Raw genomic sequence first — 18,998 nt, 5'->3', positions numbered from 1 at the left:
TGAATACTGTATTATATGGAGAGTTTTCTGGTTAACATTAGATATAAGTATTAGAGGAACAGTAAGGGAGGTAATGGGGGCTGTAAGTGAGTTGACAGTGGGCTATGCAGAAACAATTCACAGGTTAATGCTGCTTTAACTGTTGACACTTACTAGATCTGTTTTGATTAAATCAACCGATGAACTAAAATTAAGAGAGAGCTTCAATTACAAGGAGGCTTCAGAGACTGGACCAAAAGAAGCAAATGACAATGAGGGCTGAATTAATAAATATTTCATGACCCAGATGGTGCATCAGTCCAGATCCTCTGCTGTAGAAACAAGCAACAAATGTCTCAAATCTCTGAAGGGCATGGATTGAGTAACAGGCATCTGACAGTCTAATATGATTATGAGAAAGCAAAAGTAATCCTGAGATACATTGGGAAGATCTTCTAGTAGAGATGAAACTGCTGATGTGTTTGTAGGGAGCACTGTGTGATTCTAAGTGCCTCTATTCAAAGACACCAACTCCAAACTGATGAGGCAGAGGAGACCTGCAAGGCTGCTTGTCACATTCGTCATCCTCTTCAGAGAAGGATAACTTTGGCTTCTTTGTGCTCAGTGGCTTCTTCTGATAGCACTCTGTGTGCATGGAGGAGAGGGAAAGGTCCTGAAGCTGAAGAGGTTGTTTTTGGCACAAATGGACATAACCTTAGTAATAAGCAGCTGAAAATTTCAGAACTTCCTTCTTTTTCTTAGAGGTTTTTCTGAAACAGAACAGTGAAACAACAGGCAGCAGATGGGCCAAGGCCTGCCCTGAGAGCAGGGGGAAGGTTCCTGCAGAGACTGGAAGCACTGATACAGGAATGCTCTACTGGGCTACCTGTGGTGCCCCAAATTCTCACGTGAAGCATTGAATGAACAGTCATGTTCAAGTCCTTGTAAAGCAAAGAAATAAAAGCCATAGCAGTTTCTAAATATTGTTGAGATATGTTCAGCCCAGTTGTTGAATACTGAATGGCATCTACCCTCATCGCCTCACAGGGATTAATCTGAGGCTGATGTATCAGGCTGGTGTAGGAGTTCATGGGTTTACCTTCCCTCTCAGAAAAATAATTTCATTTTGAGGAATATCTTGTACATTCATCACAACCACTTTGCTTTCATTCAGTCATGATTATTTAATTCTTCCTCACATGTATGTTGTATTTTTTCTTTTACAGAACAGTTCGTGTCTGGCTGAAGAGAGACAGTGGGCAGTACTGGCCCAGTATATACCATGCAATGCCATGTAAGTATAAGGAGATGTTCAATATCTACTGTGGATTTGCAGATGTTTTGATGAAGCTTCATGCTTATAACCGTTTGCACGCTTACATCTCGGTATCATACGTTATTCTTGAACAATCCTCTTGGTACCGGTGAAGATTTACAAAGTTACATGCTAATGCTTCTGAGAGGCATCAGAGATTACAGCAGTAAAAGGATACAGACATGTTAGCAAGGGATGAGCGTTTAATGCAAACACAGGTTTTAAAATGTGGGAACTCAAAATGTGGTCTTGCATTCTGTCCCTAATGGAGTCCATAAAGCTTTGTAAGTCTCCGGTATAAATCACTCTGCCCTTCCTACTGTGTGTGCTCAGTCCATTAGAGTGCAATGGTAAATGGTTTTATTTGGTGAGAACTTAATATTCCATGGCACCTAATGTGATAGAGAGGATACTAGACAGGGAAGCTCTTCCAATTTAGAAACTGAATCATTTTACCTCTGCAATTGAATGTGGAAAACCAAATTTCCCTGATGGATCCCTCCATTATGTCTCCTCTCCCAAAGAGTGTTCATGCTTTGAGAAACTGCAGATCAATGTCCATTTTTCCAGGGGAGAGTTGAAGAAATGACAGACCTTGCTGTTTGCTGTAACCCCTGTGCTGAGTGCAGGAATAAAATTTTGTGGGTCATCGGAGGCAGGCATATGCTAATGCTCTTCAGTCAGCTTCAATTAGATGTGCTGGGTTAGCCTGTCTTTGGAAAGCTTGTAAAGCTGACCTTAAATCCAGATTGGGGAGCACATATCAGGTCTCTTGGAGGTATTCATACTGTCTGGAGAAAGGATTATTTTAAGCTAAGATAGGTAGATTTGGAAGAGACGTCTGTCTCCATGATAGCTAAAATATTTAATAGGTGTAAGTTTTAGTATAAAAACATCAATTTGGGACTGTAGGGCAGCCATGGTATTTGCCTGCTTTAAGAAAACAGTTTGGTCATCTTCCTTTGTTGATGGACTAGCTCATAAGAACATGTCAATCCTCAAAGGTACTTTCTGCTCAACATTTTGCCAAAGAAGGTATGAGGAACTAGCTAATGGCATGGCAGTCTCTGGAACTCTGTCATGATCACTGGCAGTGGCCTGAGTTCCCTTGACTGATCCTAAGAGATTTGCTTTCCCCAGCCAAACTGTTATGAAATGGGCTTTCTAGCCATTTGGCATTGATTCTTCTCTTTTTCCATGTGATATTTTTGTATACATTTGCATATTCGAATCTCTTTGGGTTCTTCTTTGGTCTTAGCAAAGCTGTGTTATTGCCAGTAATAACTGTTTCAGTGGGAATGATGGAGTAGATCCAGTTCCACTGAAGGGGGACTATTTCAAAGCTCCTTCATAAATTTGAACACTTGACCGTGCTCCTTCACTTCATAGACTGGTATGCTTTTGAGGCATGAGGTACTGAAATTATATTGTGTTATTCAACAATTTCAAGAATCATCAGGTACAATTAACAACTGAAGGAATTACAATCAGTCATGCCTTTAAGCTTGGAAATCATAGAAAAGGCTCTGAGTCAGAATCTGCACAAGTCTGCACTTGACTGGAAATGATGGTTTTGTCTGCTTTTGTGCTGATCACCTTTTGGATGGTGTTCTGCTTTAGGTTCATACTGGGTTTTGTTGTTTAAAGACAATGACTGCTGAGAGTTTCTTTGTGTAAAACTGTAGTAGGCACAATGGTGCCTTTGTGCTGCTTAGCAAGCTGTGAGTGGCAGTCCTACCTATAGATACCCCATTAACATGAGTTGTGACTGACTGTGGTCATGTGTGACCCAATCTATTTTATGATTTGATACCGGGTTGCCTTAATAACTGAGTTTGCAGACTAGGTCCTCTGGGAAATGAAGAGGCTGAGGAGTTGGGTTGACTCAGTGATGTGCTTTGGTCAAGTTCTGCACCCAGACAGGGTCATCAATGCATTCTGAATGTCAAAATCATTAAATACCTAATGGTAAAAAAACACCAAGATTATAGATCTCTTCTGAGCTTAGAGGTAGGATTTCTTCTAATTGGGAAAGTTTTATGACTTGCCTGTGGGTAAATCTATGGTCAAAAAATTCTGGACAACACAGTGGCCATATTTTTGATCATCATCTCCAGCCCATGAGAAAGAAAAGAGCTCTAGCTGAAACCTTGCTAATCCATTTCCTTCGCACCAGCGTTGTCTCAACAGCTGATTAACAGAGCTCTGTAAACATGTAACCCTGGTTAGATGTGTACACTTGATTACATGTGTACTCTTGATTACATGTGTAACCATGGTTAAACTTATCACTTTGGGTGCAGGATAAAAAAAACAGCTTAGCAGACACAAATTTATAAAATGTAAAGAAATTGTAGTCAAGAGTCAAGTAAACTTTTCCAGTAAAGAAACCAACAAAAGTAAAACACACAAAAAGACCTAAATGCAAACAAAAACCCCTATTACAGATGTGGAATGGAGGATTTATTGTACTGGTGAACAATGGAGTATCCAGTCTTTGAGGCAGATAATATGCTGCTCATCTTTTGATGGTTTTCATGACTAACACTTTGCTTTGAACAGGAGGGTGAAACAACTACAATGCAAAACATGCTTCTTTGGTCTTAAACTGTGTCATGTTTAGGCATTTCAGAGGGGAGTCCCAGAAATTGCAGGCACAAAGTCTGTATTTCTCTTCTGATTCTCTCAGCCTCTAATAAAGGTGACATGCTTTTGAGAGCATGAAATATATAATTGGGGTTTTCCTCCATATTTCATTTTCTAAAGGCAAAAACTCAGTGTGTATTTGTGCTGTATTTAGGAAAATACTTCAGCCAGACTTCTGCATCAGGAATATCCTGCTTGACTTCCATAGTAGTTCAGATCAACCTTTTTCCAGTCTGAAATCCAAATCATAGCTAGGTTCTTAAGTAGAGAATCTTTAGAGTGCTGTTATTTTTCCTGGATATGTTTTTTAAAGAGTCTTAAATATCTCAGAAGCTTAAGGTTTCAGGTTTTTGTTTTATTTTTTCTTACTGTTCTCTTCCCCTCTTTTTAATGTGCCTAAGTGCTAAAGTACATGAATGTTGTCTTAATTTTCCTAGAGTAAGCTGCTGCAGCCTTGTTACAAGTGGCACGACTGACTACATCAGTGTAGCTGGTATGGACATAATTTTAGTGCTGACATAATGATTTTTCTAAGTGAACGTGTTACTGAGGAGTTCCCTTGGGAAAATGATTATAGCAAAACAAGTATCTTTCCACTGCTATGACTGTGTACAGACAGGTCTGGAATTCAGAAATTAGTTCTTTTGTAATCGTGTCAAGCAATTGCTTGCATCATTTGCTTCTGAAGTGTTTGGGAAAAGCATACTTCAAATAATTAATTTACCTTAGACGACTTCTCTGTGAGCTGCTCATTGCCTGCAGAGATAGTGGTAGCTCTTTCAATGTGTGCATAGTGTCCAGCATTTAAAAGTTGCTGTGTGATATACCTGTTCTGGCATTAAGTGCCTTTAAACTTATTTGATGTTTATTATGCTTAGAATTGGAGAGTTTTCTGTCCATTTTTTTCATACAACTCTTATTCTGCTACGGGCCTAGAAGCCTCAGTATAATAGTAATGCACCACCTTTGGAAGGGATTATTCCAGTTTGCCTTTTCTAAGCAAGAGGTACAGGCAGGAGCAATTTTGTCACTGTTACTAGGCCTGATTCAATTGTTTCCTTTCTGTCAGTTTCCTTGAACAGAAGCCTTTGCATTGATTCAATTCAGTCAACCCTTCCAGGAAAGAAATAAACTGAGGTGCCTGCCTGGATGTGGATCTGATGGGCTTTCTGTTTATGGTTACTTGTCCTTCAGGAAACATTTCAAGAGGGAGTCAATACTGAAGGTGGAACAAGTTTTATTACACAATCAACAGTGACTCTTCTGCATATAGCTTTGCTGCCAATTAAACTATCAAGGAAGATTTGCTAAGCTATGAGCTGTTTAGTCCTAAGAGAGACATTACACAAATTGAGAAGATACTGGATTACAGTACTGCAAAAGAGAGGACTCCAGGCTTGTTAGTAACACAAACATGAGAGCAATCACAACGGACAGTGGAAACCAAGAGGGGGGAAAGGCAGAAGTAAAAGTACATCTGACTGCACTCTATATTTATCATAAGAATATGGTTTATGAAGCTTTATAACTCTTACTGTTGTCCTAGCCGCATTTGGCGATTGCTGCTGAAAAATAATTCCTGAAGATTTCTGTTGGGACAGCAGGATTCCCAGCTGCATGCTGCTGTGTTGGGCAGTAAAGGCAATTCCTGCTTTCTGAATGTAACTTCACAACTTTTCAGTTAAACCAAGCACAGCTCTTGAATTCTTGCGAGGAAACCTGGTTTTATCCTGGATACAAATCCTGCCAGATCTTTGAGGGAGCGTACTGTGACCATCTTATGTGCAATTTCAGGACAAATCCTGATATTTATTAGAGTAATATCAATGTAATCAAGCAATGGCTAGTTTTAGATAAAAACTTTTATTTTGACCATGATATGTGATACTGTCATAGTGTTGTCTGTGATGGAATTGGAGTAGGGGACAGTTTAACTCGGTCCTTAATTTTAGTTGATATGTTGATTCCTACTGGGAAATTTTCTTACTGCAGGTATAGGATGCAAGCCTCTGACATAATGTAGTGTTTTGTTTTATTGTCAGCACAGTTCAGGCAAATGTAAAAAACTAAATTATTCAGCTAAGTAATCTCTGACTTATACTGAAATGTCAAGTGCATCCTATATCAAAGCAGCACTATTCCTCATATATGAAAGGCTTGTTTACAGATAACTAGTAAGGAAAAAAAGTTAAAGGAACTGGAGCAAGAAATAGCTACTTTTCCATGTCCTAATAGGATAGGGTTGAATGAATTGCAAGAACACTTTTTAATGCTTGTCTATTGGTAAGCTCAAAATGCTGCACAGCATCATAAAGCATGTTAGCTAATTTTAGGTTTTCCAGAACTTCAAGAAAATGAGAATTGCAGTTTTGTTAACTTCATCAACATGTTCATTTTTTTCAGCTCCATGTTCATGCATGTCTTTTAACCCGGAAACCAGAAGGCTGTCCATAGGTCTAGACAATGGTACAATCTCAGTAAGTACATCCAAAGATTTCTAGTTGAAATGCTTCCTTTTTGAGAAGTATGTATGTGATGATGTGGTGAGAATATTTTTGCCTAGTGTTTGGGAGACAGGCTTTTTAATGATAGTGGAACTAAATCTGTTGTACAGAAAATATTAGATTATTAAAAATTTTATTTCAGCTGCCACAAAGAGTTTGAGTGGGGTTTACAGTATTTATTGGGCAAGTCAACAAACTGTCTTAATTTGCATATCTTTTTAAAAATAACACAGAAAAGCAGCTGTTGTTTTATTAAATTTAAGTGATTTGTTAATTACATGATGCCAAAGTTTTCTGAAAGCAGCAATTAAGAGGAGGAAAAACCAGCTTCTTAGAGGCAGAAGGTGGATTTCTGCTCCATGTCTATCTGCTTTTCCGAACTTCAGAGTTCAGATTTTGTTTTCCTCTCCCTTCCAGAGAAGTTGCTTCTATTTGGCAGTGAGGTTGCTGAGAGATTTGGTTCATTAACATCTGAGATAGAGATATCTGGAAAGGAAGTAGGATATTAAAAGAGGAGTATGTCTGTTAGGTCTATGATAGAGAGTAGCAGTTTACCTTATTAATTGGATTTTTCTTGTGGGATGATGAATAAAAAGCTGTATCACTTTGGAAGAGTGGAAGAGTCATGGGTCAGAGGTATTTTTCACATATACCTCATCAATAGATTCCTCTTCCTGTTTAAGATCAGTTTACCATCACTTCAGATTTTTCTGCTGTTCTCTCTGCCTTATGGGCCTTATAACTGAATGAGTATTTTCAGGCTGATAGAAGGGCAGCTGTCTGCACCAAAGCCAGTATGGTGTTTGGGAAAGGGGAGGTGACCCTTTTAGCTGTTGCCTGTAAGCTCCCTCAAAGATGTGAAGGTTTTGACCTATAAAGCTATTAATGCCTGGAAGCAGAGTTTTGTGTGCCTGTAGGAGATTTTTCCTTTTGTATCCAGGAGATGGGACAGATTCCAGAGAATTCTCTGCACCTCTGAAATTCTCTCCTTCCCACTCTGAAATAGCTGAAATTTGCTGGTCCTACTAGGCACTTTTGTTTTCACCAGGCCTTTAAGGAATGTGCAGGCAACTGTAAATAAGGTATTTAAATACTCTGGCATGATGGGAGATGTGTCCTTCATCTTGGGGGCATTTTGTTTTGAAGAGTCAGAGGATGCTTCAGAGTAAACGGGGTCAAATATTTTCCATTCTGAAGCTAAAAACGTAAATGAGATATGCAGGTGATAAACCTACACGTGACTTTGGATATTTATAGGTTTATATTGCCACATCTAAGGCAGGTTCTATTTGTTGCTAAGCTGGGTTTTTCTTTTCCCAGTCTTCTGGATACAAGTATATGAGAAGGGGGAAGTGCTTGTCTGTGTTGCTTGATTTAGTCTTCTGTAAGCTGCAAGGACTTGTGTGGTAGGGAAAAAATGCACTCCAAAAATTTGTACAAAGGATGAAATGTTTTCATCTGTAGCAAACCTACGACTTGTAAGAGTAGCTACAATTGTAATGTGCTGCAAGAGGTGGTGGAGATGGGAATGGATGGACAAGGGGAGCCCCATTTTCAAATCCCAGAAATACTGGGATGTAGGGAACACCCCCAGGTACTTGAATGTGGGTTACAACCACCTTCTTGAGGAAAGGGTAAATTTTCTCTCCTGGGCCCAGCCATGATGGTTCGTTTAGCATAGAAATACATAAGCAGGGCACATTGACCACAAATTAACAGAACTTACTGCAGCAAGGTGACCTTAGTACCCTTATTTTAATTTCTTCAAAGGGAAAATACTGGCAATTTGCTTGAGCAGCTTGAAATATTTGGGAATTAGTCAGCTGTTCCACATTAGCACTTCTGTAATGCCCAGCACGCTTGTGTGTGCTGGGTGCAGGGCCAAACAAAAACCCAAACAAAAAAACATCCAACCATACCAATAAAACCCTGACAATTATTCTGTACCTTCATTTTGGGTAAAAAGAAAGGATTCCTGGTAAGGACTGTGAGCTGATAGTCATGACTGACACATAATCTCAAATGATTTTTTTTTTTTACAGTGCAAGGAAGTACTTTCTGGTGTAAATGGAGATAAGAAAGTGGAATTGCCTTTTTTATTCTATGTGAAATTTTTGTAAGCTGTATGGATTTTGGTTATAAGCGTGACACCTCAGGAATGCATATTCTGCATTTTGAGAAGGACAGGCAGCACTGTTGGCACAGAAAGAAGTTCCAGCAAAGCCACCTGAGGTGAGCTTGTAGGCCACCTCTTTTGTGAAACAAAGCAGCAAGTTCTGCTTCTACAGAGAAGAGATTGTTTTTAACCTTTTGTCAATTCTCAGTATGAGGGCTGCATAAACATTTGTGCAGCAGAGCACACCATTATCTCGAGCAAAGATTGTTTAGCATCTTGCTTCAAGAGTGGTGACACCTAATGTAAAACACCCAAATTTTGTGTGATCTGCTTTTTTTACAGTTGGCAAACTCTTTTTTTCAGAAGAAATGACATCTTAGGGACTGCTTGAAATCCCTTTTGGAAACTAAAGACTTTATCCTGGACATAAATTCCTTGGTCAGAACTGGAAAAAACCATACTTTAATGGCTGCAAGGTTCTTAGGATAGCACAAGAAACAGAAGAAAGTTCTTCCACTTGCAATACACAGGAAACTTCCACTGCCAAGATGAGACTTCCTACCTCTTTCATCCATATGAAAACTCCTTTCCTAGCTAAAGTTAAGCATTAGGTTCTGCAGCCAGTAAAGGAGAGAAGAATTGTCTTTGGATGCACCCATGTTAGTTTTTCTAGAAACTGTTATGAAATGGCATAAATTTCTTCCTTCATTTTTTGGGAGATTGAAACGAGTGATTTAGTTCTTGGGTAGCTGAAGATGAATTAATTTTTCTTTTTTTTTTTGCTGACCATGCCTAAGTCTGTATGGAGCTGTTACATACTTTGAGCAGAGCCACAAGGACAACAGGGCACCAGAATAATCCCTTCAGAATTTGTCCTTGGAGATGGTACTTATTAAGATAAATTCATCTTCCACCTCATCTGATCTTGCAACTGTCTACAGGTTTGACCAGTATTTTGAATATCTGAGACTGAGTCAGGCTCTACCTGCTGATGTACAACCTTCCCCTCTGCTGTTTTGGGGAGTTTAGTATTTTTTACCTCAAGAAATGAAATGAAATTATATAATAAATAAAGCGAAAATGCTGTCATTATTTATAGAGTCTTGGTTTTTTTCCCCAACAGATATAGATGTAGTGTCTGACAGAAGATTTAAGAGTTTTCATTCTCTTCCATTTCTGAAGCGGGTCTTTTTTGTTCTCTGGAAGACCTGAGAGTGCAGTCAGTCACTTGTGTTAACAGGATAAAGTCAAGCCTATAAGGAGATCTGTAGTGTGTTGTCAAAATGGCATCATCTATCAAAGAGACTGCAAATTCCCCAGGGTGGGAACTAGTCTGCGCATGGCTAACACATAACTATTATATAAAGATTATTAATTCAAAAATGGATTCAGTTGCTTAAGGAGAGTTCTCCATTTTGCAATACGTCAGTTGGCATATTCCTGAAGCTCTAGGAAGGCATGGATCTTCCTTAGTTCCTGGACCATGTCACCCAGCCCCATGGCCAAGGACTCTGAATTATTTAAACAGGATGTTGATACTATTTTTAGGATGAGGTTTTACACAAAGGAATCGTTGTGAGTCTTTTTACATCAGTGGACAGCTAGATTTTGACAGTCTTCAAGAATTCTCCTTTGTGCTTTGTGAAGACTTTCATGGTACCAAGTTGCTGTTGTAATAATAAGCTCACCTGAAACAGGCAAGACTGAGCATTAATGTTTTAAATATGACAAAAAGGTAGTAAAGTAGCTCCAAAACCACCTCTGAAGGATAAAGAGTGATCTTGGCAGAAAAGTTGTTTTTAATCCCTGCAAGGAGGTTGTTTGGTTTTACCATCCTGAGTGCTCTGATGTGTCCCAACCTCTCCTGTGAAAAAGGGTTGCATAGGACTCAGAAGTCTTTCTCTGTTCTGTTAACAAGCACTGACTGAGCTGTGTAGGTGACCCCAGCTTTTCCAGCTCATTAAGAAGAGCCAGAAGCTGCCTAATGAGAACTGAGCGTCAGCAGCTCTGAGAGGAGCAAAACATCTACGTAGGCAAGGATAAAAAAACAGCTTCTGCTGGTACAATGTTAAAGAGATGTAGTCGGTGTTTTTGTAGTGCAGGTGACACATTTTATGTGCAATAGGGCATGAATTTCTTGAGCAAGGTGCCCTGTGCTAAAATACCTGTCTAGTGACACAACTAATGCATTTGGCCTGAAGAGGGAGAGAACAATAAGTGCAATGGAAGAACACGAGAAATTGTAAAGGGAGGTGGGGAGACTTGCAGAGAGATCAGAAAATACATCACAAATTATCATGTGCTTTCAAAGAAGAAAATTAAATGCAAGAAGTCTTTGGGGGAAAAAAAATATATCCAGTATTTAGGTTAACTGAAACTGTGTTTATCTTGTACTGTATTTGTCTTTATTTTGGATGGAGCAGTGTATTGATAGTACATAGCTGTGGTTTATATTAAAGAATACAGTGGTAATCAATACTTGGATAGACCTTAAAAATCACATATATTTGATTTATTGTATTATAATGGCGATATTCAAAAGCCTTTTCAGTATTCCAGTGAAACTATAGGGCTCTTTGGATCACAAAACAGAATGGCAACATCAAATTTGTTGAGAGAAAAATGCAAATAAAAGTGAGAGTGCAATCCACTTTTTACATCTCACCTGCAGTCACTGGCATGTGTGTGCCACTGCAGTCAGAGACAAGGACAGCCAAATTGGTGGGAAAGGCAGACATATCTTCCCATCAAGTGTTGCAGCAATTAGAGCAATTTCTCTTTAGGTAACAATAGCAGAAAGTTAGCATTCTAGAAAAAGGTTCTGCTTCAAATCGGCTTTGTAGTGAAACATTCCATGTTGTGATGCAATATTCTTCAGGTCGTGGTTAAGGAAAACAAGTTCCCCTGTTAGTTGCTGGAAAGGTATAGCAGATTTTAAACTTTCTGTGGTTTGTAGAGCTAGGGTGACCCTGGTATAGAAATCCAGCTGACTTAATTTATTCGTTACTGCTGTTTAAGTAACACTCCCCACTGTAGTCCTCAGCTGCCAGAGAAACCTACTGGGAGCTGGAGCAGATTAAAGAGAGGAAGATAAAGTAGAGCAATTTAAGAGAATGTATTTGTAACAAATTTATGAACAGGAACATGGAGAGAGCAGAATACATAGCTGCCTCAAGTCACGCAGTTGTTTTTCTGGAAGCTGGGATATGTAGATGTTCCACTGTAACCTCTCCACCTTGGTGCCAAGCAGTAGATGTGATGTGTTTGAATAATCCTGGTGCTGAAGGCCAGGCAGATTACCTGCAATGACCCAACAGAAAATGCAGAGTGATTTTTTTTTTAAATTGTACTTTGGAAACTGGGAGGAAATACTGGCTTGTTGGGGGTTAGAATGTCTTTTGCATTAAACATTTGGTTTGCCTTAAACACAGTCTGTAGGCTTCTGAAGTCCAGTTTTCTCTAGTGCTTTTGGCATGTGCACAAGAACATTTCACAACTATATGTTTATCAAATTCACTTATCTTGTGTTTGTAATGTTTATTTTAGTTTCCCGTCCTATTTCAGGTTAAATGAGTTAGGTTTTACTTCTTCTGTCCTCTAGGCAGATTAGCACAGGAGTTTCTGTGTAGTTTGCTATAAATTATTAAAATGATGTGGTTTTACACTCCTTCGTATTTTACTTTGTGTTTCTCTAAATATGTGATGTATGTACATAGATACCTGACAGCTCTCTGAAAGCTGCTTCATGTGGTGCTGCTACAAAGCCTACCCTTGGCTTGGGTGTTTTCTCCGGAGAGATTTTACAGGAGTTTGGTAGTGGCCATTCTGTTTCCCCAGTTTTGAGTAACTCTCCTCTTCAAAACAATCTGCAGGAACACCTGGGTGGTCAGTGAGTTTAACCACCTGGGACTTTTCCAGGAGCTGAGGCTGCCATGCAGACTCTTAGCTGCCATGCTCAACATTTCCCCGTGCAAAAGCCATATTGGAAGTTGAACAGCAGCACCAAGACAACAGAGCCCGTTGTTGAACAGCAGCACCAAGACAATGGAGCCCATCCCTATAGGTGTGCTCTTGCCTGGACACAGAGAAGTTTGGGTTTCTGTTTGTCTGAAGCACTGAGAGGCTTTTTAACAGAAACCTGAAATGCATTCCATTCCAATGATGTATTGTTGGTATCTAGCCTTGACTGAGCAATTTGGAGTGTCTCTTACATATTTATATTGCGTTTCCTGAGTGTTCAGGTTGGGGTGTATGTAGTGTATGCACACACATGGATACATGTGTATACACAAATGGGCACGCATAGCTGTGCACACAGGCGGGTTTCTGCCCAGGCAGTCCTGAGCAGCAGGTGCTCACCAGGTCCCAGGTTCCTTATTTTGTGGCACCTCAGCTCACAGCCAGTCATTTCTGTCATCTTTTTTGACTTCTTTTTTAATGGTTCCTCTTTTATCCATTCCATTCAGAAGTACTCATAATATTGTCTTAAGTGAAATAATTTAGGTTTTAGGTACTCAAAGTTATTAAAAGTGTAGATAGGGCTGTGGTTGTGAAGAAGGGAGAGCTTATGTACGTAAAGTATTCAAATGTAAACAGCCTCAAATGCTTTACCTCTCTAAGCCATATTTCTTTTGTTTTTTCTTTCCCTCCCTCAGGAGTTCATTTTATCAGAAGATTACAACAAGATGACACTAGTGAAAAGTTACCAGGGTAAGAACCATGACCCATGTTAATTGGTTTGTATTGTCATTAATTTTTGTTAATGTTTTCTTAAGGAGTATGAATGGAAAAGTTTCCCTTACAATGACAGATTTTGTTAAACTTATGTAAATGCTGGTTTTATCAATAGATCTATACTGTGCTGTGTTCTGAGATTACAAGAATTTCAAAAGAGCTGTTTCATGTTCTGTTTTTCCTTTTAAATGTTCCTTTGGAATATCACAGTAGACAGCAAACCATCCACATTTGGGGAATAGGAGTTTTAATTTTCAATCTCCAGTAATCCAATCTACTGAAACAACTTAGGGAACTAACCCATCTTTTAAGGCTCAAGTTTTTGGGGTTAATCCAGTTATATTTCAGTAACTATAATTTCAAATAACCACAATATTGTCAATGAATACCTCTCCTAGTAAAAGGTCAAGAAACACCTTTTATACCATACCTTTTCTAATTAGAGTCTGGTGTTCACTAATGTGATGTTTTCAGAAACCTAGCTATTTATCCTTTTCAAACCTCTAAAGGACACTGTTTTGGACAGGTATTCTTATAAAAGTAACAAATACATGTGACAATTTCTTCTTTTATATATATATATATTTTGCTGTTAGACTAAGAGGGGGTATGATATTATATGGCAACATATATTATATACTAAGCATTATGTTTCTGTATAGAAGCCTCTGACATGTTACCTTGACGTTTCTCACATGCATTTTAAAATATGTTCTTACTCATATATTTTGAGTTTTATACCTTGAAAGACTGAGAGGGTAATTTAAATCTCTAAATGGAGGCTCTGGGGATCCATTTGTAACATTTGAATTTTAAGGTATTAAGAGAATCTTGATTTTTGCAGACCATGGCTAACATGTAAGTGTTTCATGAATGTCTGGTGTGTTGTAAAATTAAGCTAGAATGCCTGCATTTTTTCTTAGCTTGTAAAAACTGAAGAAAAATATCCAATGATGATAATATATATATATGTGAATCTTAAATAAGATTGCTGCAGTCTGACTGTACAGGTGTTAAGTATCCAAATTTGTGATTGCTCTGCAGTCACCAAAGTTTATGCAGCTAAGTTTCATATTTAATTAAATGTGGTGGCACTAAAGAGGTTGAGCTGAGGTCTTTTCTTCTGTATATGCAGAAGAACATATGCATGAGAACAACTTCCTTGATGAGTTCTTTAGGGAAAATGCTGAAAATTTTGTAAGAGGGGAATGCATTTCAGAAAAGCTCCTTGGCTGTGACAGCCCACTGAAGGTCTGGGCAAAAATGCTTATAAAATTAGAAAAAAGGAGGAGAATGGAAGCTGCTCTTTATGGCTTTCTGCAATATGCCAGATGTGTTGCAAACATTAGAGTAGGCCTTTGGATAGGAAGATGTCATGGAGAACCTCCATGGGTTGTCCTGGAGGGAAACCCAAGAGCTCAGATTCCCCAAATATTGGAGAGCAAAGAATTCTAATGAGTGTCCACTAACATCAGTGGAGAGGTGGTGCAGCTGACCACACTCCTAACTAGAGTCACCTTCTTCCTAGCCTGCCTTCTCACCATGGGAATGTTTTTCATAGGATCATAGAATGGTTTGAGTTGAAAGGGGCCATAAAGTTCAGTAAGATCCACCCCCCCTGCCATGGGCAGGGACACCTTCCACCGGACCAGGTTCTCAAAGCCCCATCCAGTCTGGCCTTGAACACCTCCAGAAATGGGGCATCCACAGCTTTTCTGGACAACTTGTGCCAGTGTCTCACTGCACACACCTGCACAATTGCAGTGAACAGTTTTCTGACAGCACAAGGCAGGAAAAATAAAAAAACCCAGTGAGATTCCCCGCTGTTTTCAGGGCGCCAATGACCTGGGGCTGCCTGCTGCTCCACAGCACAGTGCCTCCCACCACCCCCCTCCAAAAAGACATGCTCCTGGATTCTCCACTCTCACACCAGGTGCTGGTGAAGGAGTTAGTGACCCATCTGTCTGGCCCCTGAGCCCATGCTAGAGGTCAGGAGTGCTGGGGAAACATTGCAAAAGTGAGGTGCTCTGTGAGCTGCTGCCAGTCACAGGATCCTGTAGTTCCACTGGTCCACACAGTGTTAGGCGCTTTCATGCTCCTCTTGCTGCATTTGCCTCCAACCAGAACAGTGGATCTGGGCTTATCAGTGGCCTCATTAGGTCCAGAGTCCAGCTGGCACACAGCAAGGGGGAAAGAGCCACGTTTTCAACATGCTGTCTGGAAGAATATGCAGGGTAAGAGCATTGCAGTCCTTTGGGTAGGTATATCAGGATCCAGCAGAGATGCACCTTCCTCACATGGAGCAGTAGGACTCCCTCCACAGTCCTGTCCCTCCAGTGCACCTTTCTCACATGGCCATACTGTGTTTTGGGGTTGGCATAAGCATCTTGGTAAAACCCTGGGCAAGGAAAAATTAAAATTAAAAAGGAACAGATAGTTTTGTTGGGTATGGTGGCCTTCTAGTTGTTCATTTGCTAAAAGTCTTACTTTGAAAAAGTTTTGCTTAAAGTTTTCAAGTAAGACCTTTATGTTCTTCAAAAGTATTTTAGGGGGAGTAAGTGCTTTTATTTAGCCTACAAAGTGGCTAAATAGTCATAATAAGTTGTTTTAGCTGAATCATGCTGGCTGGTTTTGTGTTTGCTAGCTTTGTAAATGGTCAGCAGTGCTCTTGTGCAGCGACTGGTGGGCTGTTGATCATCTCCCACAACGAGGCATTATTATAAATAGCTGAGGCTGCTATAGTGATTAAAGACCATTTATTGTGTCTTGAAAGGCCATGAATATGTTGGTCAAATGATCTGGTGACAGAGAAGGACAACACGTGGATAGGCTGTGCTTTGGCCTTGGTAGGGGTGTGCAGCCAGGTCTGGTGGCTTATGGAGCCTGGCCTTGGCAGTGTACATGGCTGGGCATGCTCTGTGGAGGTTTTGCTGCAACACTGTGTCTGGAGTTGTGAAATCTTATTTCTTGAAAGGGATCTGAATGCAGAGATGGGGGATGTGACACAGGATTAGTCAGGACTCCAGGGTGGGTCTTGTGGCATTGGCCTCCTACAGGCACTGACTCATTCCCTTGCATAAGGAGGAGTAGTGCAAGCATTTGGTCAGTGTCATTTGGGATGCCCTGAGAAATTAATTTTTTTCATTGTGAGTCTGTCTCTCATATCAGCATCCCCATTCTTCAGCCACAGCACCAGCTGAAGGTGTAGACAACCTCTGCTCTCTCCCTGGGCAACTCCTACCACATTCGTCCAAGAAACCTTTCCCTCCCATCAGCAGCCTTGGATTCCAGCCCCTCACAGGCTGGTCCACATCGCTGTTGGTGCTTCCAATTCTTTATGGCCTTCTCTACCCTGCTTCTTGCAACTGGACCATCCTGCCATGCTCCTTCTAGATGAGATAACAGCTCCTGGTTTAGTGTTTTGTTTTGTTTACTTATTTATTTGACACATGCTTTTTCTGCCTAGCCAGATTTGTAGACCTGCTGAATTTCTTCACAGAGAAAACAAGGGTAGAGAGGAGATGGGATCTATTTGAAGTAGTTCAAGTGACTCCTGGATGGTCCCCATCCTTTTGTCTGGAATCTAAAAGTGTGTGGAAATGACAGCCAAAATCTGAGGTCTTCTAATGGGCAAGGGTGAAAGCATCTGGGCACAGTTCACACGTGACACTTTGGTTTAGCTGCCAGTCACTGTTATGGCAAGCTGTGTCAATATATCTACTGATTTTTCTGCTCAGGGAATCGCAGTCTGAGAAATAAGTGTGGACCAAGGCTGGTGTTGGCTCTTGGGAGTCTCCTCTTCTTTCCTACAGGTAGTTCTCCCTTGTGGTGTTTGAACACAGCTCTCATATATGCTGCATATTTGTACAGGGCAGACAGCAGTCTTCCCGTACTGTTCTGAGGTGATTCTCTGCATTCCAGATGGAGGCTTGGGGCTGGTTTTTAAGCTTCTAAACATATTCAGTCTTTTTTTTTTTTTTGTGTCAGCTTTTACTCAAACAAATACAAGCAGTCTGTTTTGTGTGACACATGTTGCTGCATCTTAGTAATAAGCCAGGAGGGCTGTAGATTCAGGAGTATGGCATTCACCATTAAGTTACAGCTGGGAATAGTTCTGTATGTCTTTCCAGCCACTTATTTTATTACAATATCAGCTCCATCAGCACTTCATGACCAAGCCCACTGGTCATTCATACAAAAAACAAAAATGTGTTCCCTTGTTTTAATGAATACCTTTTGATGGCTTTATTTTGGTAGCAGTAGAAACATATTTCTTCAGCTGTTTTATGCATCTACCACAGCTGTGATATTTTGTTTTATTTAAATTTTATTCCAGTAAACTTTTAATGCTGAAACTTCCCTTTGGTGCAGTATTGTGCCTGTACTGTAACTCATGGTTCTGTTGGGGCATCACAGCCGAGATCCAGCAAGAGGAGCAGCAGTGTAGGCATTTTCACTGCTGTCAAAAAACTAGCTCAGAAGAGGTTTAAATGGAACCCCAAGTCCACTCCACAGTGGCAGCTTTCTTAGTGATGATATAATGATGGAAGGAAGACTTGTGCTGCTGTAGAAGATAAATTACTGCAATAGGCATGGAAGGAATTAAGTCTTGCTTCCACTCTTTCTCATGCAAACGCTGAACATGCAGAGCAGGGACCTTACAAGCTTCCATGGAAGCTGATGTCAACAGGATTATTAAACACCAGCTGCTTCTGTAGGGAAGTGTGAGTGGAGGAGTTGGGTGCAGTTGGTGTTTGCAATGGTTGTCTGCCCCCATGTTCTCTGCAATGTGATTATATGTCTGTCTGCTTAACTTTCAGCTCATCAAAGCAGGGTCATCATGATTCTGTTTGTCCTGGAGATGGAGTGGGTGTTGAGCACCGGGCAAGACAAACACTTCACGTGGCACTGTTCGGAGAGCGGCCAGCGCCTGGGGGGGTACCGCACCAGCGCAGGCGCCTGCGGCCTGCAGTATCCTTTGCTGAGCTCTCAGTTCTATTTCTGCTCTTTGGCACTCAAACAGCCCTTTTAGTTCAGTTGTCTAGTTGTCCTCCAAATTTTGTGCCCTGTATGGATTCAGTGCTGTGTAAGAGAAACTGTTATTTAAAGCCAATTTAAAAAACTGTCAGTTCTCCTTGCTTTGTCTCCTTAATGCATTGTGGCATATTTAGGTCTAAGCATTTTTGAGCACCACAATGGGCGATCTGCAACCTATTGTGGTCTGTTATTGTAATAAATATGGATAGGGCCTTCATTTAAACATGCAATGTGTGCTTTCTTCAGAGAATTAATGGTAGCAAAAGTAGGTTGGTGATCAGGTCAGAGTGCCTGTGTGTATGCATGGTAAAAATTAAATTACTTTAATATAAAATAATGAACACTTGTCCTTCACTCTGGAACTGCTCACTATGTATTGGGAATTTGGGTTAACTAAAGAGTAAATTACTCCAGAAATGGCACTCAGGTGGCTTATTCATGTAGAGCTGCCCCAGCTGCCTGACAATAAAAGAAATATTAATTCAGCTTTATTGCAAATGAAAAGGTAAAGTATGAGCTCTTAGGCTGAAAACTGGGATTAGCATAAACAGACTTTTTAATGCCCCAGAGTGTATGTGGTATAGATGATGCATGTTGTACTAGTTCATGAGAAGTGATACTGAATGAAAATTATTGTTTCAAGATGGACTTGTTTTATATTATCTGG

General features: G+C 40.2%; 1 protein-coding gene across 2 annotated transcripts in view; it reads left to right on the top strand.

Moving 5' to 3' along the window:
- WDFY2 (WD repeat and FYVE domain containing 2) overlaps window positions 1-18,998 on the top strand; it is a 58,976-nt gene that overhangs the window by 29,111 nt on the left and 10,867 nt on the right. For both annotated transcript variants that reach the window (XM_041466975.1, XM_041466976.1), the window contains exons 2-5: window positions 1,206-1,273; window positions 6,344-6,417; window positions 13,216-13,270; window positions 18,115-18,265. In XM_041466975.1, the coding sequence (XP_041322909.1) occupies window positions 1,206-1,273; window positions 6,344-6,417; window positions 13,216-13,270; window positions 18,115-18,265 (348 nt within the window). The remainder of the gene's footprint in view (window positions 1-1,205; window positions 1,274-6,343; window positions 6,418-13,215; window positions 13,271-18,114; window positions 18,266-18,998) is intronic.

Source organism: Pyrgilauda ruficollis, unplaced genomic scaffold (assembly GCF_017590135.1).
Source record: "Pyrgilauda ruficollis isolate IOZ18807 unplaced genomic scaffold, ASM1759013v1 scaffold20, whole genome shotgun sequence".
Classification (NCBI taxonomy): domain Eukaryota; kingdom Metazoa; phylum Chordata; class Aves; order Passeriformes; family Passeridae; genus Pyrgilauda; species Pyrgilauda ruficollis.
The sequence above is the reverse complement of the archived record's forward strand: the minus strand, read 5'-3'. Positions and strand labels throughout refer to the sequence as shown.